Source organism: Aspergillus terreus, genomic scaffold (assembly GCF_000149615.1).
Source record: "Aspergillus terreus NIH2624 scaffold_16 genomic scaffold, whole genome shotgun sequence".
In the NCBI taxonomy this organism is placed as follows: domain Eukaryota; kingdom Fungi; phylum Ascomycota; class Eurotiomycetes; order Eurotiales; family Aspergillaceae; genus Aspergillus; species Aspergillus terreus.
Window position 1 is genome coordinate 644658 of NT_165939.1, and position 26079 is coordinate 670736.

The 26079-nt window shown below is 48.8% G+C and overlaps 9 protein-coding genes across 9 annotated transcripts; 7 read left to right on the plus strand and 2 right to left on the minus strand.

Annotated features, from left to right (window-relative positions):
* Positions 1-1755: 1755 nt before the first annotated feature.
* Positions 1756-2431, minus strand: ATEG_10184 (GNAT family N-acetyltransferase; the record flags this gene model as incomplete). The annotated part of the gene is made up of 2 exons (XM_001209486.1): positions 1756-2221; positions 2274-2431. 2 exons carry the CDS (start codon positions 2429-2431, stop codon positions 1756-1758), a joined length of 624 nt encoding a protein of 207 aa, XP_001209486.1.
* A 664-nt stretch (positions 2432-3095) lies between these two features.
* ATEG_10185 (uncharacterized protein) lies at positions 3096-6266 on the minus strand (the record flags this gene model as incomplete). Its single annotated transcript, XM_001209487.1, has 9 exons — positions 3096-3336; positions 3395-3580; positions 3651-4164; positions 4229-4548; positions 4598-5068; positions 5206-5584; positions 5644-5854; positions 5920-6187; positions 6250-6266. The coding sequence occupies 9 exons, from the start codon at positions 6264-6266 to the stop codon at positions 3096-3098; spliced, it is 2607 nt and encodes an 868-aa protein (XP_001209487.1).
* Positions 6267-6986: 720 nt separating this feature from the next.
* ATEG_10186 (uncharacterized protein) lies at positions 6987-9171 on the plus strand (the record flags this gene model as incomplete). The annotated part of the gene is made up of 7 exons (XM_001209488.1): positions 6987-7160; positions 7208-7596; positions 7800-7981; positions 8033-8082; positions 8134-8572; positions 8620-8717; positions 8785-9171. The coding sequence occupies 7 exons, from the start codon at positions 6987-6989 to the stop codon at positions 9169-9171; spliced, it is 1719 nt and encodes a 572-aa protein (XP_001209488.1).
* A 949-nt stretch (positions 9172-10120) lies between these two features.
* ATEG_10187 (uncharacterized protein) lies at positions 10121-11840 on the plus strand (the record flags this gene model as incomplete). The annotated part of the gene is made up of 9 exons (XM_001209489.1): positions 10121-10234; positions 10286-10305; positions 10587-10611; positions 10726-10754; positions 10967-10983; positions 11225-11230; positions 11348-11386; positions 11515-11604; positions 11767-11840. The coding sequence occupies 9 exons, from the start codon at positions 10121-10123 to the stop codon at positions 11838-11840; spliced, it is 414 nt and encodes a 137-aa protein (XP_001209489.1).
* A 222-nt stretch (positions 11841-12062) lies between these two features.
* On the plus strand, positions 12063-13268 carry ATEG_10188 (uncharacterized protein; the record flags this gene model as incomplete). The annotated part of the gene is made up of 1 exon (XM_001209490.1): positions 12063-13268. One exon carries the CDS (start codon positions 12063-12065, stop codon positions 13266-13268), a length of 1206 nt encoding a protein of 401 aa, XP_001209490.1.
* A 2929-nt stretch (positions 13269-16197) lies between these two features.
* On the plus strand, positions 16198-17519 carry ATEG_10189 (uncharacterized protein; the record flags this gene model as incomplete). The annotated part of the gene is made up of 4 exons (XM_001209491.1): positions 16198-16296; positions 16417-16825; positions 16913-17158; positions 17230-17519. 4 exons carry the CDS (start codon positions 16198-16200, stop codon positions 17517-17519), a joined length of 1044 nt encoding a protein of 347 aa, XP_001209491.1.
* Positions 17520-18639: 1120 nt separating this feature from the next.
* On the plus strand, positions 18640-20453 carry ATEG_10190 (uncharacterized protein; the record flags this gene model as incomplete). Its single annotated transcript, XM_001209492.1, has 2 exons — positions 18640-19372; positions 19423-20453. 2 exons carry the CDS (start codon positions 18640-18642, stop codon positions 20451-20453), a joined length of 1764 nt encoding a protein of 587 aa, XP_001209492.1.
* A 593-nt stretch (positions 20454-21046) lies between these two features.
* On the plus strand, positions 21047-21767 carry ATEG_10191 (putative HAD superfamily hydrolase; the record flags this gene model as incomplete). The annotated part of the gene is made up of 2 exons (XM_001209493.1): positions 21047-21439; positions 21522-21767. The coding sequence occupies 2 exons, from the start codon at positions 21047-21049 to the stop codon at positions 21765-21767; spliced, it is 639 nt and encodes a 212-aa protein (XP_001209493.1).
* A 2164-nt stretch (positions 21768-23931) lies between these two features.
* On the plus strand, positions 23932-25589 carry ATEG_10192 (uncharacterized protein; the record flags this gene model as incomplete). The annotated part of the gene is made up of 2 exons (XM_001209494.1): positions 23932-25217; positions 25466-25589. The coding sequence occupies 2 exons, from the start codon at positions 23932-23934 to the stop codon at positions 25587-25589; spliced, it is 1410 nt and encodes a 469-aa protein (XP_001209494.1).
* Positions 25590-26079: the final 490 nt, after the last annotated feature.

Here is a 26079-nt window from a genome sequence, read left to right on the forward strand (position 1 = left end):
CCATCTCGTTCGATATTCCTTTCTAGGTAGCTCCGGAGGTTGGATGCCCGGTCACCAGTATTGCCTCCTGCTCTTGTATAGTAGAAGCGCGCGAAACGGTCCTACGTTCTGCATCTATTCCCGCACTATTTGAGTCCTCGTCCGTCCGACGGTCCTATGAGTACTTACCATAGGCTAGGATGTGGACACAAGGAAGCATACACAGAGCTCGAAACGCAGATCAACAGCCTGCTGTTCACCAATGGTTTCTCCTTGACAATGCCATCTCATTCCCGAGTGAGCGACGGTAGATAGAATCCCTGCTAGAACAAACGGACCCAAATATATCCTTAAATAGTTTACTCAGGTCACTCACCCTTCACCCTCCGACATGCAGTGTCAGCTTAAGTCGCCTCCGCATTTTATTGGGACAACGCAAGCCGTCTGGCGATCATATTCTTCGTAGACTATTATTATCGCGCCTAGTATAATGCCGTATCAGTCTTATTACTTATAACATCTAATTTATATTTATCAATAGAGGTAAGCTACGTAGATACTGCTACTATGACTAGGTGTTCCACGCTAGTAGATCGATAACTTTATATTCAGGAGACCCTTCGGAGATATATATATAAGAGATATACGCCTAATATAAAAAGAAGAATAACTCCCGTATCTCGGGGCTTTTATATATGGCGGTAGGCGATAACTAAATATATTAGTATATCATGTCTGACTATCTAGATACATTAAGGAGGAGTCCTGTAGTAATAGAATATTAGATACGATACCTAGGTAACCTACGAGTACTACAGTATGGATAGACCTGGGGCTATTAGGCCATTTCCCATCCCGGAGGAACCATGTTCTGTCTCATCGATCACTGCCTAGTTACCTACCCTGCCACTACCTAAGTTGGGTAGGACCTAGTCCGTAATATTTCTACTTCCTTTAATAAGATTATGTTAGGAATCAAATAGTTACAGATAATTGGACGTTCCTAGTTCCATTTTAAGGAAATATTTAAAAGATAACTGATAGAAATCGATGATATTGGCGCTGAATGACGAAACTTTTAAGCTTAGAGAGAGAAAGGGAAAATAAAATAGGAGGTGTGGGCGATAGGGCTCTTATATCGTGAGCAGGTAAACAATCAACTCAGCTAAACTCGCCTAGCAGGACAGACATCGAGTAACAGATTCAGCATAAGTGGCCTCGTTTGCAGAGGCCAGAGGAAACGCCACAGCTGCCCGTGCCTCTGCCGACGCTTGAAGCGTATAATGTTACTAGAGAGGAGGCCCACTTCGTTGTCCCTTGACGAGATCAAACTGGCCAGCCATATGGAATATGTCTGGTGGAGCGATCTAAATGGGAATTAATAATAATATGAATAAAAAAGGTACACATAGAATGAGAACAACCATCCTATAACAATAGCAGCGTAGTCGGAGGCATAAAGATCCCTACCCAACGATCCCCTCCTTACTCCGCACACTGCCTGCATTCAGACTTATTGTCCAGTTCAATGATTTGGACTTGTGTGGTATGCGATAGGCCTATATTGCTTTTCGTCCTTTGGCGCATTGCCGCGGAGTCCGAACAACTTCGGCCCGTAAGTTGCCGCCATCGGTCATAATCAATTATAGGATTGGCGAGAAGGTGCATATGTGCACAGACGGCTGATTAGGTAGTTGTAGGGGTGCCCAATATCTGATCTTCTCCGTCGACTAACCGCATTCTGGAGTTCGTTCTATCGGAACCTATTAGATACGATCATCTCATCGTTCCAGGTCGAGTGGCTACTAGTCGAGGACTCTCTAACTCCATGAAAGCCACCGTGTCCCCCTCAAGCACGACCTCCTTGTAAATCTTGAACCTATTTCGCTGTAAAACCTTTACACTTCCTTTATTAGCCAGATTGACCATCGCAAACAATTTCTCCTCATGCCCCAGGCCATCGACTCGTGGCAGTTTCCACCATGCTTCGATCACGCCCCGTAAGGCTTCGCTGGCATATCCATTTCCCCAGTACGAGGGATGCATGGCATATCCCACCGAGGGAGCCGGCGATAGAGAGTTGACGCCAAGGGATCCAATGATACGATCAGGTTCGTCCTTCGGAATAATAGCAAAATAGAATAGCCGACCAACTTCACCGGATGCATCCGGCTCTTTGAACACCTTTGTCGCCATATAGTCTTTGGTTTCTTCGATTGTGGTATCCGCTACTCTGGGCCAACTGTGGGCAGGTCAGTTGCGAGGAAGTTAAAGCGGGATACAGGTCTTTTCACAGCCAGTCAGCAACATCTTGTCGACTTCGAATACTGAAAATTGCCGCGGCATCTTCGTCGTTGCCGATTCGCAATGGCCGTAGGAGGAGGCGTTCGGTAGATATTGGTGGTACGTCGTGGGGAATAATCACCGCAACGGCTTGCTCCGGATAACCCATCTAGAATGAACGGGTAGGTATTTTCATGAGGAATGGGTATATGCCCTTTAGTAGGTGGAGCTGGGTCTTTCATATATACATGGGTTGTTGGAAAGTGAGTCACCGAGCTTCTGACGTGAGAATATAGGCGACCTAGGCACGTGGCGGCGTCAGCCACATTCCCCACAAGTCAGTATCATGGAGACCAACATTCGCATCCATATCTTCGTATGGAGATGATGCCCATCGATAGACCCAGTCGAGATAGGTATCAGTCAACGTTGATAATCATCTCTTCGGTTGAAAAGGCCCCCTAACCTGTAATTACGTACTAGCCACGAAGATAAAGGGATCCTCCGGCTTCTGGATAAAACCCATCAAACCCATTGCATTGATAAGAAGTGCTATCAAATGCATAAGCACTGCCGTGCAACCAATGAATAACCGGAACATTATCCCCGGGACGGACAGCCTTGGGTACCCCATGCGGAACCGTTGAGTTCCGGGAAGGGAACCATGCTGAGCGCAGCATTTACACAGTCAATTGTAGATAGTCGGTCCCTGCCATCTTGGATACCTTCCAATTTGTATATCTTTTGTTAGTGAGGACAAAAACGTATTCCACTCTAGGAGAGTAGCCCATTTCACATTCATATCCAGAAATCTGGCCCAACTCCACTGCCACTCATCGCCAGAAGATGGGCACCCACTGGTCATAAGACTCTTCCTTTCCAAACTCTACCACCTGTGGGTCCCTCCTTAATAGATACAGGCCCGCTTCGTCCCGCAACGCCCTCGCCTGGTCGTCGTTATGATACGAATCATGTAGTAAGGCTTCCGACAGCTTGAAAAGGCCCCGCGCATGCTCGACAGGCATCATGTCGACATGGAACTTGGTAATCTCGAGAGATTCGCGCAGATGTTTACTGGAGTGTAGATGCATTAGAGCGGAGGAAGGAATCAAAGCAAGGGAGGTCCACATACACAGCTGCCCCCACTTTCCCCTGATCAAGACATACCACTCCCGTCTTGTATAAGCATCCGGCGTTGAACGGGTGTAACCTCGTCTGGTCCCCTTTCAGCCACAAATTCTGGGCCTCGATAAAACTTGCTTCTGCTGCTTCAAGCCTATTTCTTCGGCGCTCCAGCAGCCCCAAGGCGAAGTATGCGCTGTTCGACCGGGTCAGCAACAGGTCTTCCTTGTAACTAAACAACCTGGTGTAGGTAAGCGGAGACGTACTAAGCCAGCATTGCCCAATTAAGCGGCTTTTCCTGCTTGAACTCAGCGATTGCAATGTCGAGCAATTCTTGCGCCTTGTCGTATTGACCGAGATACACAAGACACCGGGCTGTATTCTTCTTTGTCACCGTTGGCCAAACAGCACCTCGCCCCTCCTTGACGTTCCAAGCAATCCATGTATCCCTCGACTTTTCAAACCAAGTCAATGCCATCTCATGATCATTGGCCGTGTTATAGTTGTAAGCCAAGTTTTGCTCAAATCCACCGAGAAGACCGCCTTTCAAGGGCTTTTCTTCTAGTCGCATTTGGTAACCCTTGGTATTGAGCTCAATGGCCTTTTGTACCTTTCCCGTGTTCTCGTACATACTTGCCTGAAGCGATAGCGTCCAAGCGGCGATATCAATGGCCTTTTCTTTATCCTCGAGTGCTTCCACAGCCAGCATATCCACCTCACACACATCCTCAAGATCCCTGAGTGCGTTGATCTCGTAGAGACATCTGTATCGGTCACGACCTTACTCTCAAATAAAAACAAAAAATCGGGTAGTCTTACCTCTGACAATCTTTCAGAAGCTCACAGAATAGCGACGGTGCCTTGAAATTCTTCGTGGCTTTCCGCTCTTCCTTGAATTTATCCACAGGACTGAGCACATGTTGAAGGCAGCTGTTGCACTGGGTCCATTCCTGATACAGCTGGTTCTGGTTAGTCCAATCGGACTGCTTGGGAAATGCGCGGTGGACCAGCGCAGTTGCGTTGGCGAAAGCCTGCTGTCTCTCGTCAAGAAAGAGGAAATATCGAAATTGAGTCTGCACCATCCGATGGCAAGAGAACACGCGAGCATCTTTGTCGCGTTTGATCAACGCAAGGGTCAGGAGGGGTTCTGTTGCCTCGGAGAAACTGCGCTTTAGTTAGACTAAGGTCCCTTTCAAGATAGGACCACCCATACCTGAACTCGTCGGTACAAAAGGCGAGATCTTCTGGAAGATCGCTGTCTCCTCCAACGTCAAAGAGAAGCTGTGGAATATTCTCAGATACTAAGAATGACGCAACTCCTAGGAACACCCGGCTATCCTGCCCCAGAGTGGCAAAGGAGAGATCCCACACAGCCTGTAGCTCAGATTGGTGAGCCCGTCTGGGATTCTTCGAATAGATCCGCATGAATTCAGCAATAGACCAAGATCGGCGATGGATCAGCCCGGCCATGTGCGAGAGAGCCAAGGCATGACCACCCAGTTTTCGAGAAAGTTCAATTGCAGAATCACCCTCCGCGTGGATATCACTGCCGATGTTGCCTTTCAACAGGAAGAGCAGAAACTCGGAGCCCGTCTGTGCGTCCCATGAGGTTATTTCCAAGCCGTATGTGGCGGGATCATATACTAATGAATGGTTGCGAGTGGTGATAATTGCCTTTCCATGACTCGCCTCCGGCCAATATGGCATCAATATATCGGCGGACTCGACATTGTCGTAGACCACCAGCCATCTGCAGACTTTTCATATAATCGGTAAGCACAGATAGATAATCCTCAGAGAGGGTCTCTAGAATTAACTTACCAGTCGACTGGAACCAGTTCTGGACAAGAATCAAGTTCTCGCTGTGCAAGTTGGGTTGCGCTCCCGGTAACTTCAGGCGCTCGGAAAGGCGTGTTTGATCCTATCCGTCCTAGGACCTGATCTATCTTCTCAAAAGTCTCAACTCTGTCGAGAAACCGGGGGGTCCTTTTAGATGGGAGTATCGTACAACGAAATTGCGGCGTAACTGTTGTCGCATCCAAAGAGCTGTGGTGATCTCCGCCCGAGGGACGTGTAGCAATCAGCTTTTCCACTCGCGCTACCGTTTCAGTGAGCTCCTGGTTCCTAGAAGTGAATCGACGCTGAAGTAGCAGCCATGGGTCCTCTTGACATTCATGATGATAGCGTTCGCCTCGCCTATCTACATTATCGACATCAGCTTAACTGGAAAATTGCACTTTCTCTTTTGCTACAACTCACCATAAGACGTCTCCTCCTCGCCACGCATGGACTTTACCGCGTTCGTGGTGAATTCGACCAGCTGAATCTGAATGTCGAAACAAGCTTCCTTTATTTGCTCCGGTTTGTTCCTGCACGCGGCATAGTAGCCCGCGAAAGCCTCCGCCTTATATCCAAGAGACTTCAGCATCCGTGGAATTCTGGAGAGCGCCTGCGGGTCTTGGGCAGTGAGCTATCGCATTGTCAGCGAAATTAGCGACGCCTGGAGAGTAAACTGACAGACAACCACATGCATACCTTCAGTAGGACGCCAGTGATGCCCCAGAAAAAATCCGCTTGGAGTCCTGGGGCCAGCTGGGTTTCGAAGATCCGTGTAAATTCATAGAGGTGATTGAGCGTTGGTTTGATTGAAGCAATCTCATATGGAATGCCCGCCGGTTCCAACGCATGTTCCTGCATTGAATTCCATGATGCCATCAACTGTACCTGTTCCAAGTATTCTGGTTGGAATGATTTCTCGCACTGCTCGACGGTTATTTTCCACTGGCGGCTGAAGAAGCGTTCTCTAAAGAGAAGTTGTAAGCTACTAAACTTGGGAAGTATCTTCGGCATGCGTTGTCAACCTACAAGCCGGAAGGGTCCATCGCGATATGGAGGAAACAGAAAGACGGTTGCGGGCACCCTGACTTACACAAAGAGGCACATCGCGGGGTGGGAATGACAGGTTTAAATACAACGCTCGTTGCTTGGAATGGGAGTGGGAGAATTGGTTCTGATTAATCTCCCTCATAAGTACCGTACTACCCTATTATGTAGCTAGCAGCATGACTCAATAATACTTTGAACGGTCTAAAATTAAAAGAAACAGGTGGTATACCTAGAACAGCCTCCGATAAGACCTGTCTTCGAGTGTACTACCTTATATCAAGAAGGACTTATTTGTGTAAAATATATTACCTTTTTCTTTGTCCTTCTTTTCTTTATTACGTTAGTATGAGTCTAAAGGAAACTAAAAATCCAATGTAGCTAGGTAGTTTTCTCTATAATAAAGAAGTGCTAAAGCTTCTAGGCATTGATAAAAACACCGAATATATATTCTTCAATCTCTTAATAGCTCATGCTGCCATCTTTTAAGCCCTGGACTGGTCAATTCAGCCTTATTTTCGAGACACTCTAATTATCTTCGTTTGCAACATTTCCGACACTAGTTCATTCCAACACCATGTCACCCCCAGAGAACCCCCATACTCCACCTCTCGGCGTTACAGTTCGTCAGCTTGTCATAAAGCCAATTTTTGGCGCCCTCGAGCCCCGCGAGAAGCTATACGCGCATTATCTGGCGCGGGCATGGAAGCAAGATTATCATGCGGCAAGTCTCCCCCGAAAGCCCGGACATCTTCGACTTCATCATGGACGTCTATCATAGTTGCGGTGGAAAATGGGACACCCTGGTATCGCAATGCGACATTACGTCCGATGAGCTCACACGTTTTCTGGAGTATGCTGCGTCGTTCCTCAGCAACCTGGGCAACTTCTATGTAAGTTCATCAAGTTGTGCCTAGTAACAAAAGCTCATTCTGAGTAGGGAGAAGGTGATCAGAAGTATGTCCCCGACTTGAGCGTTGAAGCTCTGCAAAAGATTGCAAATATATCTGCAAAGGCGAAGGTTGGTTTGGAGAAAGTTATCGGCCCAGTGTTCGCAGTCCCCCCATTCAACCTTGGATATCCCGACAAGAACGCGCAATCGAGCTATTACCCTGGCCCTGAACTTATTTCCAAAGAGGAGATCGCTAAAGTGTCGGAGGTCATGGAAAATCACTCGATTGGGGACCAGAGAATACTCGGATTCGGAAACTTGTGGAAGACGGAAAACCCACCTACCATCTGTTACAAGCTTCTGCAGAGACAGGTCTACACGAACTTGCAGATGGCATATTCCTCGCCAGAGGCGACCACTGCGAAGAATTGTCCAAGGTCTGCCTCGCTCTGGCCAAGGCAAAAGAGTATGCAGGTAACAGCAAACAAAGCCAATTCCTGGCACAATACATCGAATGCTTTCGCACTGGCAGCCTGGAAGCTTTCCAGGAGTCGCAGAAGGCATGGGTGACGGATGTGGCTGCAAGAGTTGAGAACTTGGTTGGGTTCATCGAGCCTTACCGTGATCCGGCTGGGATCAGATCGGAGTGGGAGGCCATGGTGGGAATCGCTGATCCGGATGAGACATCGAGGTTGAAGCGCTTCGTCGAAATGTCGACTGTGATCATTCGACAACTCCCATGGGCAGTTGAGGGCGTAAACGACGGGAAAGGACCATTCGAGAAGACTCCTTTTGAAGCTCCTGACTTCACTAGCGTCCACGGTTAGATACTCTGTTCCCACAGCGAGTATCAAGTGATGCTAATTCTCGTAGCGCTTGCCATATGCGGTAGCGTCGTCTTCGAAGCCGCAAATCTCCCCAACGTAAGTCCCGTGAGCGATGCTTTGATGGAACAAAGCTGATGAATAACTTAGTATGAATACATCCGAGAAACCTGCGGCTTCAAGAACATCGTCCTCGCGAACCGCCTCAGCGTCAACAATAACCCCAAGCTACCGTGCCACTGGGTCGATCCATCAGAGCTCAAACACTTCAAGAGCACGACGCACATTGTCAGATTTATCACCACGGCCATCCACGAGCTGATTGGCCATGGAACAGGCAAACTCCTCAGTGAAACCACACCGGGGGTCTACAACTTCGACAAGCAGAACCCGCCAATCAGTCCGTTAAGCGGGAAAGCAGTAACTTCCTACTACTTGCCCGGCCAGACTTGGACCAGCGTCTTTGGTAATTTGGCGGGAACGGTAGAGGAATGTCGTGCCATCCTGGTTTCAGAATATCTCATGGATAATAAGGAGTTGTTGAGTATTTTTGGGTATACTGATGACATTGAAATCACAGCTGAAGACCGTAAGTCTTTACCGCAACTGATGTTCAATAACTTACGCTCTTTTTAGTTCTTTACACCACCTACCTCAACATTGGCGTCGACGGTCTTCAAGCTCTTGAACATTACAGCGTTCAAAACAAGGCTTGGGGCCAGGTCCACCACCAGGTGTGTATACATAACTATCTTCCACTTCCCTATGTCGTCAACCTCAGGGGACCTAACTTGAACCTAGGCCCACTTCTCTATCCTCAAACACCTCCTGCAAGAAGGCGGCGGCGTCATCGGCATCTCCTCGGACCCCATCACCTCCACCCTCACCGTCCATGTTGACCGCACAAAGATTCTCTCGCACGGCAAACCCGCTCTGGGCCGCTATCTCTGCCGCCTACACATCTGGCGCTGCACCGCCGATATTTCCCACTGCAAGGAGTTCCATGAACCCATGTGTGCTGTTGATGGTGTGTACGAGCGGTGGCGTCAGATTGTGTGTTCGAAGCCAAAACCAAGATGGAAATTTGTACAACCAAATACTTTTGTCAATGGGGGAGATGTGGAATTGAAGGTTTATGAGGAGAGCAATGAAGGCATTATTCAGTCGTGGGCTGAGAGGGGGATTTGAGGGTCAGATGAACGTGATATCTTTTTGTCGATACGAAAGTCAGCGCTTGCATGTCAACCTCGTCCGGCTGTCCCAAAGGTGGGAGAATAAAAGTGGCCTTGCTTTTTTACCATTCCTAGGACTTTACGTTCTATATATTTCTTCTACAAAACTAAATGAGTACATACGACCACAGGGTGTGGAAAACAGGGCTTCCCGTCCGCTCAGCCGTACTTAAGCCACACGCCGGCCGGTTAGTAGTTGGGTGGGTGACCACCAGCGAATCCCGGCTGTTGTATGTTTTTTTTGTTCTACTTTTGGGCTTTTGTCTTCGGCATTCATGTTAACTAATATAAGTTGATACATTACGACTAACCCGCAGGCTGCACAAAGCTACATCAAACGTGAATACGTTGCGGGAGAACATCAGGCTACAAATATCGTCAATACGGCGTTTCCAAGAATACATCCAAGGAAAACGGTATCACTCTCTGTCGATGCTGCAAAAGTATCAGATCACATTTGAGTGAGAGGACTGGCGATTTACTGCAGGATCTTCTTCATCACTGAGAGACTTCCGGGGTCATACTACACTGACAAAATAGCTTTTTCTAATAAAGATTGTTAGGAGCGCGGGCCTTTCATAAGGCTAATACCGTGCAATTTACTATTGGTGTATAGCCCTTTAGATCCTAATAGATTATGAACGCGAGAAACGAAAAGCATTTAAAAATATTATCAAAAAGTTACCTAAAGAACTCTCCCTTACATTCTTCAACTCCTATCTAGCTTAAACAAGAAACTATCGGCATACTGTATATTCTGATCATTAGTAAACGCATAAGGGAAGCTACTATAAAAGCTCTAGTTTTCTACCCAGTCGTAGCCTCGTAGGACGCATTCAAACCTATTATCTCCTTAAGTATCTGCTCTTTCTCAGGAATATTGCCATTTTCTGTTACAAAACACCATGCAGATCCAGCTGCTTATTTCCGTTCTGGCTCTCTCTACCTCTGTGTTTGGGCTATGTGTAAAGGACCAAGCAGATTGTCCGGAAGGGGTTGGCTTTTATGAACCTGGAGTGGTAAATCATTGTTGCTATATTATCCTTATATCTAATGTAGTTAACAACCAGTCTAGTGTTATGGACAAGGTGTAAGTTGATTCTGCATTCAACAAACACGAAGGTCTAGTATCTGATGAAGATTGCGAACTTAGTATTATGTTGAGAAGTATTTGTGTTAGATGAGAGTATGTAAATGGGTCTTGGTACGGGTTTTTCCCCAAGAGGTTTCTCCGTCCTTTATGCAAACGCAAAGATACCATGCTCCCTGATATAATTTTTAAGAGCAGCCTTCGCTGCTTTATACAATAGTTGAATCTACCGTAGAGCTTTCGAGTAATGGACAAGAGGTTGATATCTGATTATGTCTTAGATGGAGTTGGATGATAATGGATGAGGTAAGGTTATTTTGGCTTAATAAACTTCATGCTACTAGATCTTAACTAGTACCTTTTGCTCTCTAGTGCCTATTCCCTACATATTCTGATATAAAGCAGACAAATAATATATAGAATACTAGTGTTAGCCCTATTGAGCTTCGGTTTATATATTCTTTATATAGGGCTTGAGACTCAAAATATCGTTATATCTGGGAAAGAGCCACTTCTAACTTAAAGGACATTAAGCGTTAAGCTTTCAAAAAGTTTATTAATGAACCTTCAGTCTAGCCCTATGGCGACATTATAATAGGCAAATAAAGTTGAACGACCAAAACACCCAGGCTTTAGGTAAAAATACTAGAACAAGTTTTAGCTCACTTAATGCACTGGGTACTTGTTAAAACAATGCAATGGTCGTATGCTTGACGTACTTCCCATTCTAGTAGTCGAACTACTACCCAGTCATGCGCCATACACGACGAAGTTGTAACAGATAGCCAGTATGCCAGAATACATCGTATACTAACGAACCAGCTACCGGTATACGAGCCTTAAATCGAAGGCAAATCAGGAATCCAGGATAATCCTAGCCTAATAGGATCTTGATATATGAATATTTAACAGTTAACAGTAAGATGTAAATAGTGCTAAAGGATGAATATAAACCTACAAGGGATACCCTCTAGAATAAATACAAATATACTACCAGTTTGTAGCACACTTAAGAATAGTAAGATAAATAATTGTATTGTAGGTAAAGCGGAGAGTGTCAGCACCCCTACCCTGCTGGGGGGTTAGTAGGCTACTGCAGCCGTGGAGTTTCCCACCACTTTCCATTACAACACTGCACCCTGGAACTGTACATAGTGAATCATTATTTCCTAATTGCCCACATCTGGCCATTGTTGTGATTACACACAGTGGCCGCATGCGGTGTCACCCATAATGTGTTACTATCTTTCTATGCTAGCAATCTCCGAGGCTTCTTCGATGCAACGTCAATGGGCCATTGTAGGTATCAACCACCTTAAAAAGGATGGCACGAGATCAGAATATGACGCAGCTTCCAATATGACACCATTTACGCTACGGTATACTTTGCCGATTGCTACAGTTACTTCATTTAGAGTTTTCATGATTTTAGCTTCAGGATGCATTAACCTACCTACGTAGCATTGGGTATTCTTTCGGGACAGCCATGTGAGAGGATTCTGGGCATGCTTTTGTTATCCACCATTTGTATATAGTGACGCATTAGACCTTTTCGTCCAAAGTAAATTGGGTCCGTACCCCTTTTACCCGCTATGGCTACATATATAAAGGTAAAAGGCTTCCGCCATGATACTTCGGGCAGACATTACCATCTCCAGAAATTCTGTCCAGAGGCATACGGATGACCCTTACGGGTTGCAGATACATACTAGTTCCTCAGGCAGCATCTCTCCTTACACACTACACTATCCTTCGCCATGGTCGACGCCGCATTCTACCAAAAGGACATTGGGGAAGCCTACTTCTTCTCAGTGGACCAGTATTGCCGTGTGAAGTGGGAGCCCTACACCTCAACCGAGAAACGTACCTGGGGCCCGGCCCTAATCAAGGACCACTGGAAATCGCTAGCACGGGCGGGGTTTGAGACAGTGGACGCGATAGTCCCAGTGCAAGGGTCAACGGATGAGCTGTATTTCTTCCGCGGCCTGGAGGTGGTGCAAATCAAGTTCACGCCTAAGGCTGGGGGCGACGTCATTGTTGACGGACCTATCAAGACTCTGGATAAGTGGAAGTCGCTGGCAGGGACAACGGTTGATCGGGTGGGCGCTGGCATAGTCGTGCCTGGCGTCCCGGGTCAGGCTTATCTCTTCAGCGGGAAGAACTACGTCAAGATTGACTTGGTCAAGGACAAGGTTGTGTACGGCCCCACGGAGATTGCCAAGGAATGGCCTGGTTTGATTAAGGCAGGCTTCGACTCGGTGGACGCCGCACTCCAGGTCCCCGAGGACAAGGCCAAGTATACGGGCGAGACGTACTTTTTTAGAAAGGACCAGTATGCTCGCGTGCAGGTGATCTCGTCAAAACTAGATGTCCTACAGTGGGGGTCCGTAAAATGGAAGGACCATTGGAAGAGCTTAGATTGGATTGCTAAGCAGCAGCCCCTGGCTTCTGCCTCGGGTCCCGGGTTGGAGTCTGGCTCTGGTGCTGGTTCTGGTACTGGTACTGGTACTGGTTCTGGTACTGGTACTGGTGCTGATGCTGGTGCTGGTGCTGGTACTGGTACTGGTACTGGTTCTGGTACTGGTACTGGTGCTGATGCTGGTGCTGGTGCTGGTACTGGTGCTGGTACTGGTGCTGGTACTGGTGCTGGTACTGGTGCTGGTACTGGTGCTGGTACTGGTGCTGGTACTGGTGCTGGTACTGGTGCTGGTACTGGTGCTGGTACTGGTGCTGGTACTGGTGCTGGTACTGGTGCTGGCTCTGGAGCTGGTTCCGGTGCTGGTTCTGCTGGTTCAGGACAAAGCTCAGGCTCCGGCGGACAGTCAGCTAAGCCTCAGCCCCTCTATAGTGGTGTACATTATAATACCCCCGTCGGCCGTATGGGCAAAAACCGGTACGCCGCTTACCTCGCGCCGCCCGTGATCGGGATCGAGGTTTGGGAGGGTTACTGGTATGCGATATAATTCTGGGGAATCCGCAAGGTCTAGATTATATGGGAAGGTGGCTACCGGCAGACTATAGGGACCGATAGCGGTGCCCAGCGATACAAGGCTATCTGGCTCAATCCTCGGGCCGGCGAACGCATTACTATATTCTACACGCAAATTGGTGAGATTTGGGACTATTTGAACATTGCGACGAACCAGAACAAATCTTTAGTTGCTGGTAACTCGGCTGGGGGCCATATTAAAACCTACTGGTATGTTGGAAATGGTGTCCTTCTAGGGCTCTATGGTTGTACTTGGCCCCCGGAAATCGTGCAGATGGGACCTGTCTTCGGAATTTAATTTAGGGAGGTAGGAGGTAGAATAAAGGACGTGTTGAGAAAAGGAAAGAGGAAAGATTAGAGGAAGGAGAGGAAATAATTTATGCTGTGCTTGTGGTTACGGTGTTGTAAGTAATTTAAGGTAGAGCTCTTGACCGTCACAAGAAAAATGGGAATGATTTCTATCCTATAGTATTACCGGTAGATAGAGCTTTATCTAGTAGTCTATACTCTATTACGTGTATCTAAGAGTGCCTAATTTTTATATATTACTATATTACTATACTGATTTATCTTTAGATATACATACACGCTATAAGTATGTAGAATTATATATGTAATTATCACCGATATTACAGGCAAGCGAAAAGCAGACCGGCCCGACTCCCTAGATTCCTGGGATCGTGGCCAGGTGTAGGAAATACCGCCTAGTTGAGTGCAGGGAGAATTGCTAGTGCGTCTACAGGAAGTGAGGATCAGCTACCTTGGATCAGTTCCGTTGGCCGCCGGGATTTTAATAGGACATAGCAAAAGACCCTCGTCTTTGAAAGAGCTGGTTCACCTCATCTTCTATGGCCGTGCTGATAGTTTCATATTGACAAGACAGTCTCAAGCTTCACATTATTAACGCCAAAAGAAACCATGTGGGAAGAGTTGGCAGCTACATATTTAACTGCGATAGACATGTGTTACCCAGTAACTATCTCCCACTTCGATATCATATCTCTAGTAAATCCCGCAGAGCGCGGAACTCCTGAACCTCCGTCTGTTCTATGAAGTCCGCTGGGGCGATTACAGAAACAATTTTACCACGGGAACCCACGACTTACAGTGGGTGAACTGGTCAAGCAGCGCGGACCCTTACCTTGCCTATGATTACATCCGCCTTAATACAACGCAGCACTGGCTGGTGACCTGGGATCTCCACTGGCAAAGCTGCGACAAGGAGGCGCTAGCTAATAACAAAGGAGGCGGGGTATTCGACCATCACTTTGCCGGGGCTCAGTATTTTACTACCGATGACTCGGCCATCAAAGACGTGGATCTCGTCGCGGCGACTGCCAACGCCACCTGCCCCAACAGTCTCAACGCGATTGCGATCAATGTGACCGACACAATCATGCATTCGCCCCCGGACGTCAATACCGCTGGCCGCGACACCTGCGTCGTCACTGTGAACTCAACCACTAGTGCCACGCGCACTACTCCCGACCCCTGTCGTGTCGCCATCGACAAGAAGGCCGCAGAGAGTATGGCTGCCGCTCATCGTCAAAAACTCTGCGATCCTCAGAAGACTCTGAACCGGCCCGATGATTGTCCCACTGAAGAGAATGGGGCTCAGAAATTGGCTCTTCTTGGTATATCTTGTTTCCTAGCTGCTTTCGGAGTGATTAGTTTTGTGCTCTTGTAGTCCAGCCTGCCTTAGTTCCATGTACTTGTTCTTATACTTTTGTACGTCTCTGAACACGCTTGTCTGGACTAGGTACAAGGGCATCCATTATTCACAGCATAGCAAGTGATCCCGGTGTAAGCTCTCCCAGACCATAATAGAAGAAATGTTGCATGTGTTACATGTGTGAGCTACCTACTCAAATCCCCGGTTTCCTCCCTGAGCCCCCGAGTCCACACTCTCGCACTCTCGTCCTCCCTATGTCCCGTCTACTAACCCAGCTCATCAATCGCAAGTAAGCGGTCGAACCAGAGTTGCTGCTTGCCAGTCATCCACGCGAGATGCAGCACATGCAAAATGCGACCCACCCTACTATGAAGCGTACATGACCTGACTCGCGTAAGGGGAAGGTGGCGGAGATGTTCCCATGCATGCAGGCCAAGCCCTGTACCTGGGGGTATATGTGCTTACTTACTGACAATATTGAGTACCTGCGTGATGCGCCCCTTGATGGAAACAGCAGCTCCGGGGAAGCCCCGAAATCTAGACTCACTCCCCACGGTACAATGCCGGACGTCCACATCCCAGAACTCCACGGGGACTCACCCACCCCGGTCTGATAACCCACACCCCGAACGAACCGGATGCGACGGACCTACAGTATTCATTAGTTACATATTGTACCAGGTAGTTGTAAGCAGACTCTTGGCGAATGATACCCTACACGGCCTCACGGCACGGAGGTGATAATTCGCCTCAGCCCCAAACAAAATGGGAGGCCGCTGCAGCCAAGACCCCCGCAAATTCCTCCGCTCCTTACTATGCCTAGAAGTTGTTGAGCTTGTTTAACAATTACCAACAAATGTCTCGGATGTTGTAACCTATCATGCCCTGTAGATTCTCCAGGTCCCTAATATAGACTTGACTATGGCATATTCTGGCCATTAAACACTGGACCGGATAGGTCGCCATGCAATCCTCAAAAAGGCACATCTGTTTGCTGCACTGCAACGTAACACAGGGGGTATCTGATGATTTGAGCGTTGGCAGGGATTATGGCATCCGGATAATATTTTGGTTCACCCAGGCGTTACGGTCTACATCCAGTTTACCCGCTTTCCAGGTTAGTTATCGACACTAAATGAAAACAGAACTTCTATGGTAACATTGAGTCTGACATACTACCAAAGTAGAGCGTCACCTACTGCAAAGCTAGTAGAAGAGTTAAATGAACCATATGGCGTGGTTGTGGAGAAGGCAGGCACGAGTCAGGCCAGCGGCCAGCGGACTTCTGGAGCCTTCGAGTGAACTATATAACCGAACTATAGTCCGGGAGGTTGTTGTCATTCCACATACATCACAAGGCCCTTCCACACTTCTCCAACAGTCTCAAATACCACATTCAGGAGGATGCAGCTCGCACACCTTGCCGCCGCCGGGCTCATCCCCGGCTTAGTCTTTGCCCTCTCCCGCCGCGGAGTGCTCCTTCACCACAACTGCTACCAAGTCTGATACCTGCGAGAGCTTTGCCAGCACTTGGGGACTGTCCGTCGCCGAGCTCCAGCAGCTGAATCCCGGTATCTCCTGCCCGAGTCTTGATACGAGCAAGTTATACTGCGTGATTGGCACGCTTACAGATAATGGCTCGAGCACCACGCTCACGACGACAACTTTCACTACCACCGAGGCCACGACAACCACCACCACCTCGTCCGCCCCAATCAACTCTCCTACCATGCCGGGCATAGCAGAAAACTGCGACGGGTTCTACAAGATCTCGTCCGGCGACCAGTGCGACACGATCGCCAAGGCGTATGGTGTCAGCACGGCTCAACTTTTGAGTTGGAACACTGAAATTGACGATAGTACGATTATATAGGCCTGGCCGTCTCCTTCTCATTAGTTCCTAGGAAACAGGATTTTAGTAACTGACTTGCAATCTCTGCATCTAGACTGCTCAAACCTCTGGCTGGGCTACCACATCTGCGTCCACGTCCCCGGCGCTACCACCACCGCCCCAGGAACCCCCGAGCCAACCGACGGCTCGGGCTCTGGTCCAGTCCTCCAACTGCCCGGCATCGTCGACAACTGCGACGAGTTCTACAAGGTCACGTCCGGCGACACATGCGATAGCATCACCAAAGCCTACGGTATCTCGACGGCACGGTTTAAGAGCCGGAATACGGGGGTCGATGATAGTACTTCTCCCTCTCCCTTCCCCCTCCACCTTCTTCACACCTTAATCTAACAACGCCTGCCTGGATAACAGGTTGCACAAACCTCTGGCTGGACTACTATGTCTGCGTTCACGTCCCCGGCGCAACGACCACGGCGCCGGGGGCAGCTGAGCCTACCACGGACCCCTCAGGCCCGACTCCCAAGTTGCCCGGGATAGTCGATAACTGCAAGTCCTTCTACCTCATAGAGAGTGGAGACAGCTGCTGGTCTATCTACACCGAGGCGGGGATTACGCTTGAGCAGCTGCGGGAGTGGAACACGCAGCTTCATGCCGCGTGTAGTAACTTGTGGCTGGGCTACTATGTCTGTATTGGTGTCTAGATTATATATCTGGCTGAGGTAACTAGAGTTCATGGAGTAGGGAGTATCTAGCTCTTGCTAGGTAGATTCAAGTTGATGAAGTTGTAGTTTCATATGCTTCTGCTTTAAGCTTGATAGCCTGCGTAATGTATGGAAGGGAGTACCACGGTACTATACATAGGCGTAGCAGGTAGACCTGAAAGAAGCTTTCGGATAATATTGAGCTACAGTTGGAAAGGCCGTTGTGCAATCAAGACCTGCGTAGTTGGTCTCGACCATATACTAGTATCGCCAGGCTAGGTACCCACGATTCATAAGCGCGAAAGTTGCCAATGTTGAGGCTCTCCCGTTACGGCCCGTCACGGCCCGTCCTGGTGGATCGGCTGCATACACATGAGACTGGCGAATTATGAGAAAATAGGTGGATTGGTTTTTCTCCACAAAAAGATGAGCGGGGCCCTTCCGCTTGCTTGTACCGCTACCCGCTTTGGGTGCGCCGCTAATTCCCGTTACTGGCGAGGCGCTTACTCGGCAGTTGCAAACAGATGTGGCGTAGTTCACTTTTGGATGTCATCGTGTCTTGCACAGGAGATTAGCGACTATTCGACGTGCGCTGAGTGCAGATGCAAGAGGGCAATTGTCTCACTCAAACCAACTCCATCACCTTTACAAAAGGCACGATACTGGAGTCAGCGGGTAGTAAGTGCCTGCGATTGGTTGCAGTCTGTCAACCGGGTTCACGATTGGCTATGATTTAGATTAAGGCACGGCTCGACGCGCCTACCCGCTGGGCAAAAGATATGGCTCTCTTGGGGGGAGACCAAATCACCTTGTTTCTATTGACATTCGCATCCAACATCATCTTCCCACACCAGAGCCCGATTGTTTTCAAAAGCATCTTTCTGTCACGCAACTGTAAACAGATGATGATTATATCTATGACAACAGGGCTGACTTGCTTTAGGTGCTAGTTCCGGAGACGTTTTGGTCGCCTGTCCCTTCTTCGAAGAGGAGTATCAGCAGCGTTCGAACCTGGATCAAAGTACCACTTAATTCACCCCTGATAATCAGGTCTCGCGATATTAAAAATGGAGCACGGAAAAGCTGGAGGTAAGCCAATCCTAACCAATTTCTCTACACCATGGCCTCGCTAGAACCCGATACACTAGTTACATCAGAAAACTACATCCGAGCTATTATCTCCCTGTCTAGGAGGCATTCAAACACTTCTTCCTTTCCCGGATGCAATTACGTTGATCTTGCAGAATGGCTGCTCCAAGACCGCCGACTTCTTAAGTCGAGAAAGACGGAGGAAGACTCTACTCTTTTCGCTTCCATGTCTGAACAGCCTCATGACCTAGTCGTGGTATATGACTGCGGAGAGAAGAAGTGGGACGTGCAACACTACTATCAAGAGCAACACGAAGCATTCTCTTCTTCAGTCTCTGTTCCTTTGCAGAGTCTGGGGCAAGTGGTCTTTGTCCAAGGCTTGTTATCACCATCTTGGGTTTCAGTTCTTGGGAGTAAATATAACATCGATCCAGAGTTCTTTAGGCGAAATATGGATTTCCTATCTACTAATAATGATAGGCACTCTTTCAGTCTCCCGTCGCTTGCCAATTCCTCAAACGATATCTTTCGTCTCTGTGTGAGCACTCTTCCTCACCGCGACAATTTTGGAGGACAGAACGTGCAGTCTCAGCGCTCGGAACAACTCGCCGAGCTTGGAAAATACAAGATCCACCATCTTGGGTCTAAAAATGTTTGCTGCGGAGACTCGTTGGTCCGCGAGTATACCACTGTGTGCGCGTCGTTTTCTGTGGTTGAACAGTTCATATCGATTTACATTGCGAAAACACCTAGCAGCTGGGCTAGTAAGACATGGAGATCCATTCTGCAATGATATTGTCCGCTGATGTTATAGTTATCGTCTGGATGGACCACGGAAGACCCTTAGAACAGTCTCCGCCGGGCCCATGGACGAGCCATATTGAAGCAAGAGCAACCCCGCTACCCGTCCTCCAACATCATCCTAAAATGGCGTTTAGAACGACCACCAATCGTCTGAATGCAGATGCAAATGCGACAGCAGAGTTTCAGCAAAGCACGGCTTTGCTTCCTCTGCAGTACGATTCTTTAATCGCACTGGTTGGTTTAGCCCATCGCGCGCCCCAAGATCCTCTAGCTGTATGCATCCCCTTGTTCGCACACGCGGCTTTCTCCGAAGTCCAATTCCTGAATCTTATGGAAACCAGAATCCAGAATCAGATAGACCTGATCGTTGCAGAGCACCCAGCGGAGGCATTGGAAACTCTTCAGTACTTCACCAACGTTCTCAACCGACATGCCCAGCAGCTTAAAGAGAGCGCTCGTGTTCTATGCAAACTAGTCGAACGGACTAGACAGGGATCAAATGGCGCTAAAGTTGAAAGCATGACGACAAAAGTTGCGCTGAATTCTGGTCACAGCATGTGGTTCCCTTTGGAAACGGACAGGGCCGCGAATTTTTCCTCGCCTAGATCTGACGGTACATTTACACCAGGAGGCATCATAGAAGACTACGACCAACTCTTTGTCCGTTGTATCGACTTGTCCAGGACGTGCACCCGGGGCATAAATCTAGCCATGAACAAAGCCACGATTGAAGAGTCCCGCAGAGCCATTGAGCAGTCCACCCGGGTCAAGAGATTGACCCTACTTGCTACACTCTTCATTCCGCTTAGCTTCAGCTCCAGCCTGCTAGGCATGAATATTGATCTGCTTGGGCAGAATTATGTGAAGTTTTGGTGGTCTTTTGTCTTGTGTGTTCCTATAACCTTGTGCGCCTCCATGGTCTATCTTTGGGACATCCAGTTTCTCAGGCGTGGCTGGGGGAGGTTCTGGAAAGGTTGCCGTTGCAGCAGGCGACATATGAAAGCTGAAAGGTACAACAAGGATCCCAACCGTATTATTTGATTCCACCCTATGCACTCTCAGCGTCTGTACCAATGCGAGAACAAGAACATGCCAAGTTATGCAAAGGACGCTAAGGCCATATGGGCTGTCAACACTGGATTGTTTCAGAATAAATTTCCCGCCGATTGAAGAAATATGCTGTCAGCTGAATCTATGATGGACTTCTGTAAGTATTTGCGCTTCTTGTGTGGTAGAAACCACGCCGCTGCGAGAGCGTACTCTGTATATATACAACGGGCATAATGTGGCCTCGCCTTAGGGGCCTCAAGGCACCAAGGCATTAATATATGCCTTAGGCATAAGTACTTGCTGACTTCGTCAACACCCCTAACTACTTGGAAGAGGGGTCGAGGGAAGGTAGACCACGTCGGCATCCACAGGCTGTTATCAAGTCCGTCCTCGTTCCTTATGTCGCTCCTGGTCACTTACTATAGTCATTATTGCTTCTCAATTACTCATGGCGGAAACAGAGTATGTTGTGGAGACAGTGTCTTGTCTAAGGAAAACCAAATCTAACAAACGCTCCCACCAGCTTCCCGGCAATTCGAGCCTGCATTTTTGATCTGGATGGGCTTCTCATCAACTCCGAAGATATGATCACGCTGGCCACGAACCAACTCCTCGAGCAATATGGAAGGCCCGCTTTAACTGCGTCCATTAGAGCCCAGCTTATGGGCGTCCCGGACTCGACCAATGGCGACGTATTCCACAACTGGGCGAAGGTGCCTATTCCCCGTGAACAGTTCGCCGGTGAATTGAAAGACCAAATGCGAAAGAACTTTCAGAACTGCACACCACTGCCAGGCGCGGAGAAACTTCTGTTGAACCTCAGTCGCGCACGGAATGCTGCTGGGGACAGGATTGAGTTGGCATTGGCATCTAGCACCAAAAGCCAAAGATTCGAATTGAAAATTTCCAGGCCGGAAACGAAACAGTTATTAGGCTTTTTCCCGCCCGAGAGACGTGTGCTTGGTGATGACTCGCGGGTACGCCGGGGTCGAGGAAAGCCGGCGCCTGACATATACTTGGGTTGCATTGCAATCGCTGAAGTCAGACACAAACACAAAGCCCATCCTGCCCAGCGAATGTTTGGTGTTCGAGGATAGTGTGCCTGGAGTAGAGGCTGGAAGACGGGCTGGGATGAGGGTCATCTGGGTACCACATCCAGACGTGGCGGCCGAATATCAGGAAAGCTCGGGGGCGATACATAGAGACAACTCGCATGTAGGAGAGGTTGACGACGGCTGGACTGAAATCATACCGAGTCTGGAGGAATTCAACTACGAGAAGTACGGGATTGACGTGCGGTTTTAAATGTCTCTATAGAACAGGTCCACTACTAGAGGTCTCGGAGACTTCGATACAATATACTAGAGGATCAGAAATGCATTACTATTATTGAATCACAATTGATGGCAACTTCCATAACCACCCAGGTGCCCCAGAAGATGATTGCCACTGCTAGCACAAAAATGAGAAAGATCTCATCAACGAGCCCAGAAAGCAACAATCTCATCAAAGTCTTCCATTGTCAGGCTATTCATGTCTCGATCATCCTTAGTAATCTCCTTCCTCAAGCGACAAGCGACTCTAAAAGCAATGGAAGCCTTTTGATTTTTTCCAGTGGCCTCAAATAATTTTCCTTTGAGGAAGGTAGTGCGGATAGAATATACTGTCCAGGTCTGGATCAGATCCTGATCGTGCGCCACTTAAAATCTCAAGAAGCTCATAGCCTAGCATCAAAATTGTCTCCCATGAAGGTTTTTTTCCCCTGAATGGCGAAGGATACTCGTAAGCAAGGACGCGTGCTCCAGCACCGAAGCCAGGCAGATTAGTGAGCCACTCCGGGTTAGCAAATGGTCAGGTCCCTGGCAAGGGAGTTCCAGTGCCTGGAATGAGAACTATGCTATGTTTAATAATAAGTGGAAGTCCCGGCTTTTCTTGGCGGTAGTCAATTCTTCCTCACGCCATCCTGAGAAGAATCGACTTGATCTCGCAGAACGTAGAGTCGGCCGGTGGTGGACACAGAGCCCCTGGATGTCGCCATAGCAATATCAGTCAAAGATATCTAGGCAAAGAGAAATGAGATCACCGGTTGGAGAGGAATGAGACGGTTGGGAAGGTCTTTGTCAATGTTGTTGTGTGTGCGGGGCTGCCTTCAGTTACGCCGGGGTGCATATCACATGAACTCCAAGCATATACCTAGTAGTAATCCTCCGGAAAAAAAAATGGTGTATTACTACGAAGCATATGATGCAAGTTGAGATTCTGGTGAACGACGGTCAAGAGGTCTGCGGTAACTATATTGACAACACCGGGACTATGGACATGAAGATCGCTCCGTTATTAGTCCTATGGGGATACTTAAAGAGAGCCCTCACTCATCTCTATGTGGAGAAACCACTCCACTTATTTTCTTTCTATTCTCTAGTCCTCATACGTATTGTATGCATACGGAGTAGTACTGTACATGAGACTGAAGGAATCAGTCTGACAGATGGTAATCCTTCTTATTTTAAGGCAGGGAAAACATGTTTTATTCCCAGTCTAGTGGACATACCGTCTTTCAGTATAGCTGTGGCTTGATATAGGAGATTGTTGAGCGGAGGTTATCACAGAAAAGGATCGAATGCCCGCCAGAAAACAAAAGACATCAGAGTAGCGCTTACAGGCCCTATCACGGGTCACAACACGCCATATTACAGCCACACGTTGGCCAATCAATCTGCATATCACCCATTTGATGCGTGATAGAGCTAGATAAACATGGCTTGCTTACTGTTCAGCGCTTATTGAAACGGTCTGTCACCAACAGCCTTTTCGCTTCGCATAATCAGCTCCCTACGAACTGCTCACTGTCTCCATGAGTCGCTGGCATCATCCCTCCTGCACCGCACCCGATATCTTCGTAGATGCCGGTACTCCACAGTGCAGGGCCTGTAGCAGGCGCTATTGCGGGGGGCAACTCGCATCCCAAGGCTCGATTACGCGCAACGCGCCTCCGCAGATTCCCGCCAACGAACCGGCGGGACAATTGAATCTGCGATGGCCTCCGGTCGTTCCATACAGGGGAAACCTTTGCTCTCCAGGTAATCCGACATCGTTGCCCGCAAGCCTCGCAAAAGCAAATGACTCGGTCATATTCTGTGAGACGCTGTCGTGCGAGGAGATCCGATTAGCACGACTAGAATCTTCCGGCGATGAGAACTCACCTGTCCATCTATCACTCGAGAAGCATATGTTGGCAAACACCCTGGAGTACGAAACAGTATCATACATGTGGGGAGGCGAGGACGGTGACTATACACCAAGCAGACCCGTGTTTGTCGGCTCTTATTGGGATGTTATTTTGCAAACTCCGAACTGCTGGGGCATGCTGAAGACGGTGCGCCCGCGACAGGGATCACGCCTTATCTGGGTCGATGCACTCTGTATTAATCAGCAGAACGACGTTGAGAGGGGCGAACAGGTCGCCAACATGAGGAGGATTTACGAGCAATGTATGCAGGTCATCGTATATCTCGGTCCAGACTTGGCTACGTCCAATGTTGCATCGCGATACCGCCTGCATGAGCTTGAAACACACTTCGGTTCTCTTGCTTTGACCCTTCCGATATCGTTGCATGATATTCTCAAGCGCAAATATTTCAGTCGGATATGGGTTATTCAGGAACTTGTTCTTTCCCAGCGCGCTCTTTTCCGTATCAAACATTACGAGTTCTGGGCCGACTCGCGCACCGCCCATTGCCTACCGCCATCGTGGAGCTGGGACTCGACTGAGGCAAGGTGGGTTCAATTCATGGCCACAAAGACACTCCCTGTCAAGAATATTCTGGAACTGTTACAACTTGCATCCCAATCGCACGCTTCAGATCCGCGGGATAAATTGTTTGGTCTGCTTGGCCTGTACCAAGGAGATGCCTCAGCGCAAGCCCTGCCACCGGACTACTCCTTGTCAGTACAGAATGTATTCCTCGGTTTCTTTGCATACTGCCTTGTTAATCTGAAACACGTGGATCTCCTTTATCGCGCTGCGGGACTGGGAGCACCCAAATCATCTCCTTCCTGGGTGCCTAACTGGGAGGCTGATTGGCCGCACATCTTCACCACACCCGCAGTTGATTCAGACGAGATGGCCGGTCGCATCACCCAGCATATTGGTTGTAGCAAACTCGGTATCCTTCAACCAGACTCCAAGGCGCCTCGCTGGGCCCGCTCTTTGATATTCCGAGACCAACCCCAGTCTCCTGAGTGGGCCGAAGCTCTCTTCCACCGACGGCCCTGGTTCCACGATGCCAGCATCCATGCCAATACAGGCGCCCTGAGGGTATACCTGACGCACTTCTGCGCTATATCCCGCCGGCCCAGTCTAGTGGATACAATTGGGTCCTCTTGTTTGTTCGAAGTTCTTGGAAACAGCTCTCGCCTGTTCCTTGCCTCAGAGACAAACCTGGAAAGCACGGTCGATCCCACAGACGACCACCTCTTCATCCTCAATACCGGGAACTCGAAGCTCATCTACCTCATCCTGCGCCCGTTAGCCTACCCGAGAACATATAAAATGATCGCCGCCTGCACCCACCTATTCATCCACTTCCATGGCGGTATCACACCATTCCGTTCGCTCTCCATCTCCAGCGTCGCCGTCGGCATCAGCGTGATCCGCTCCGGTCTTAACATTTCTATGGCCGACCTGACAGGCATGAACATGTACTTCCCCAGCGCAGAAACTGGCTGGGATACCCTCTCCGCGTACTGGGGCATGTACAGGCAGCAAGACCACACCTCGCCCGCATTCCAAGCCGCCTATCTATCCTGCATCGACCCGGTGTATTGCCCGCGAATAGTCAATGGCTTCATCGAGCTGACTATCAAGTCATACCCCAAGCACTGGCCTCATTTCGGGGACGGAATTCTCCCATCCATGGGGGATGTCGTCTCGATATGTGGGTTTCCAGGCATTCCAGGCATTACCATGTCTTTTCGGGGCACGTGGGAGAAACGCAGGTTAGGCTTATGGACTCAGGCATCTATGTTTTGCAATCATTGGACCGAGGCTACCAAGTGGCGGACTCCGCTATCGGTTGCCTGGAGTGCGATGCAGGTGTGGTTCAGATTGGTGATGATGGTGCATAGGATTCTAGGGTGTAGTTGCGAGGAGCTGGAAATGTTAATCCGGCGTGGAGTGCCCGATGATGACGACAGATGTCATCTGTTAGGATTGGTGCCGGGTGAGTTAGAGGACGACTTTGCGGCTGATGGACATACCTATCAGGTTGATATTTTGTAGGCATCTCTCTGTTCATAGTCATTATCCTATGTCCGAATACACGAGTATCTCTCTCGGGCTCGTGTGGGTAGCAGCTTTCCAAAGCATTCCTTCCTGACCCCGTCCAGGACCTCACCCCATACATCTGCCGAGTAAGCGCCTTGCCAGTGACGATAATTAGCAGCGCACTCAAAGCGGATAGTGGTACCAGCTAAGTAATGGGGCAAGTGCGGAAGGGCCGGGCCGGGTTGAATTATGGCCCGCCAATCTTGTTTCGGCAAATTGTCGTAAGGCGGATGACCATTTTGCTTGCTTCAAGTGGCTTCATCGCTTCGAGAAACTATTTCAGAAAGCATC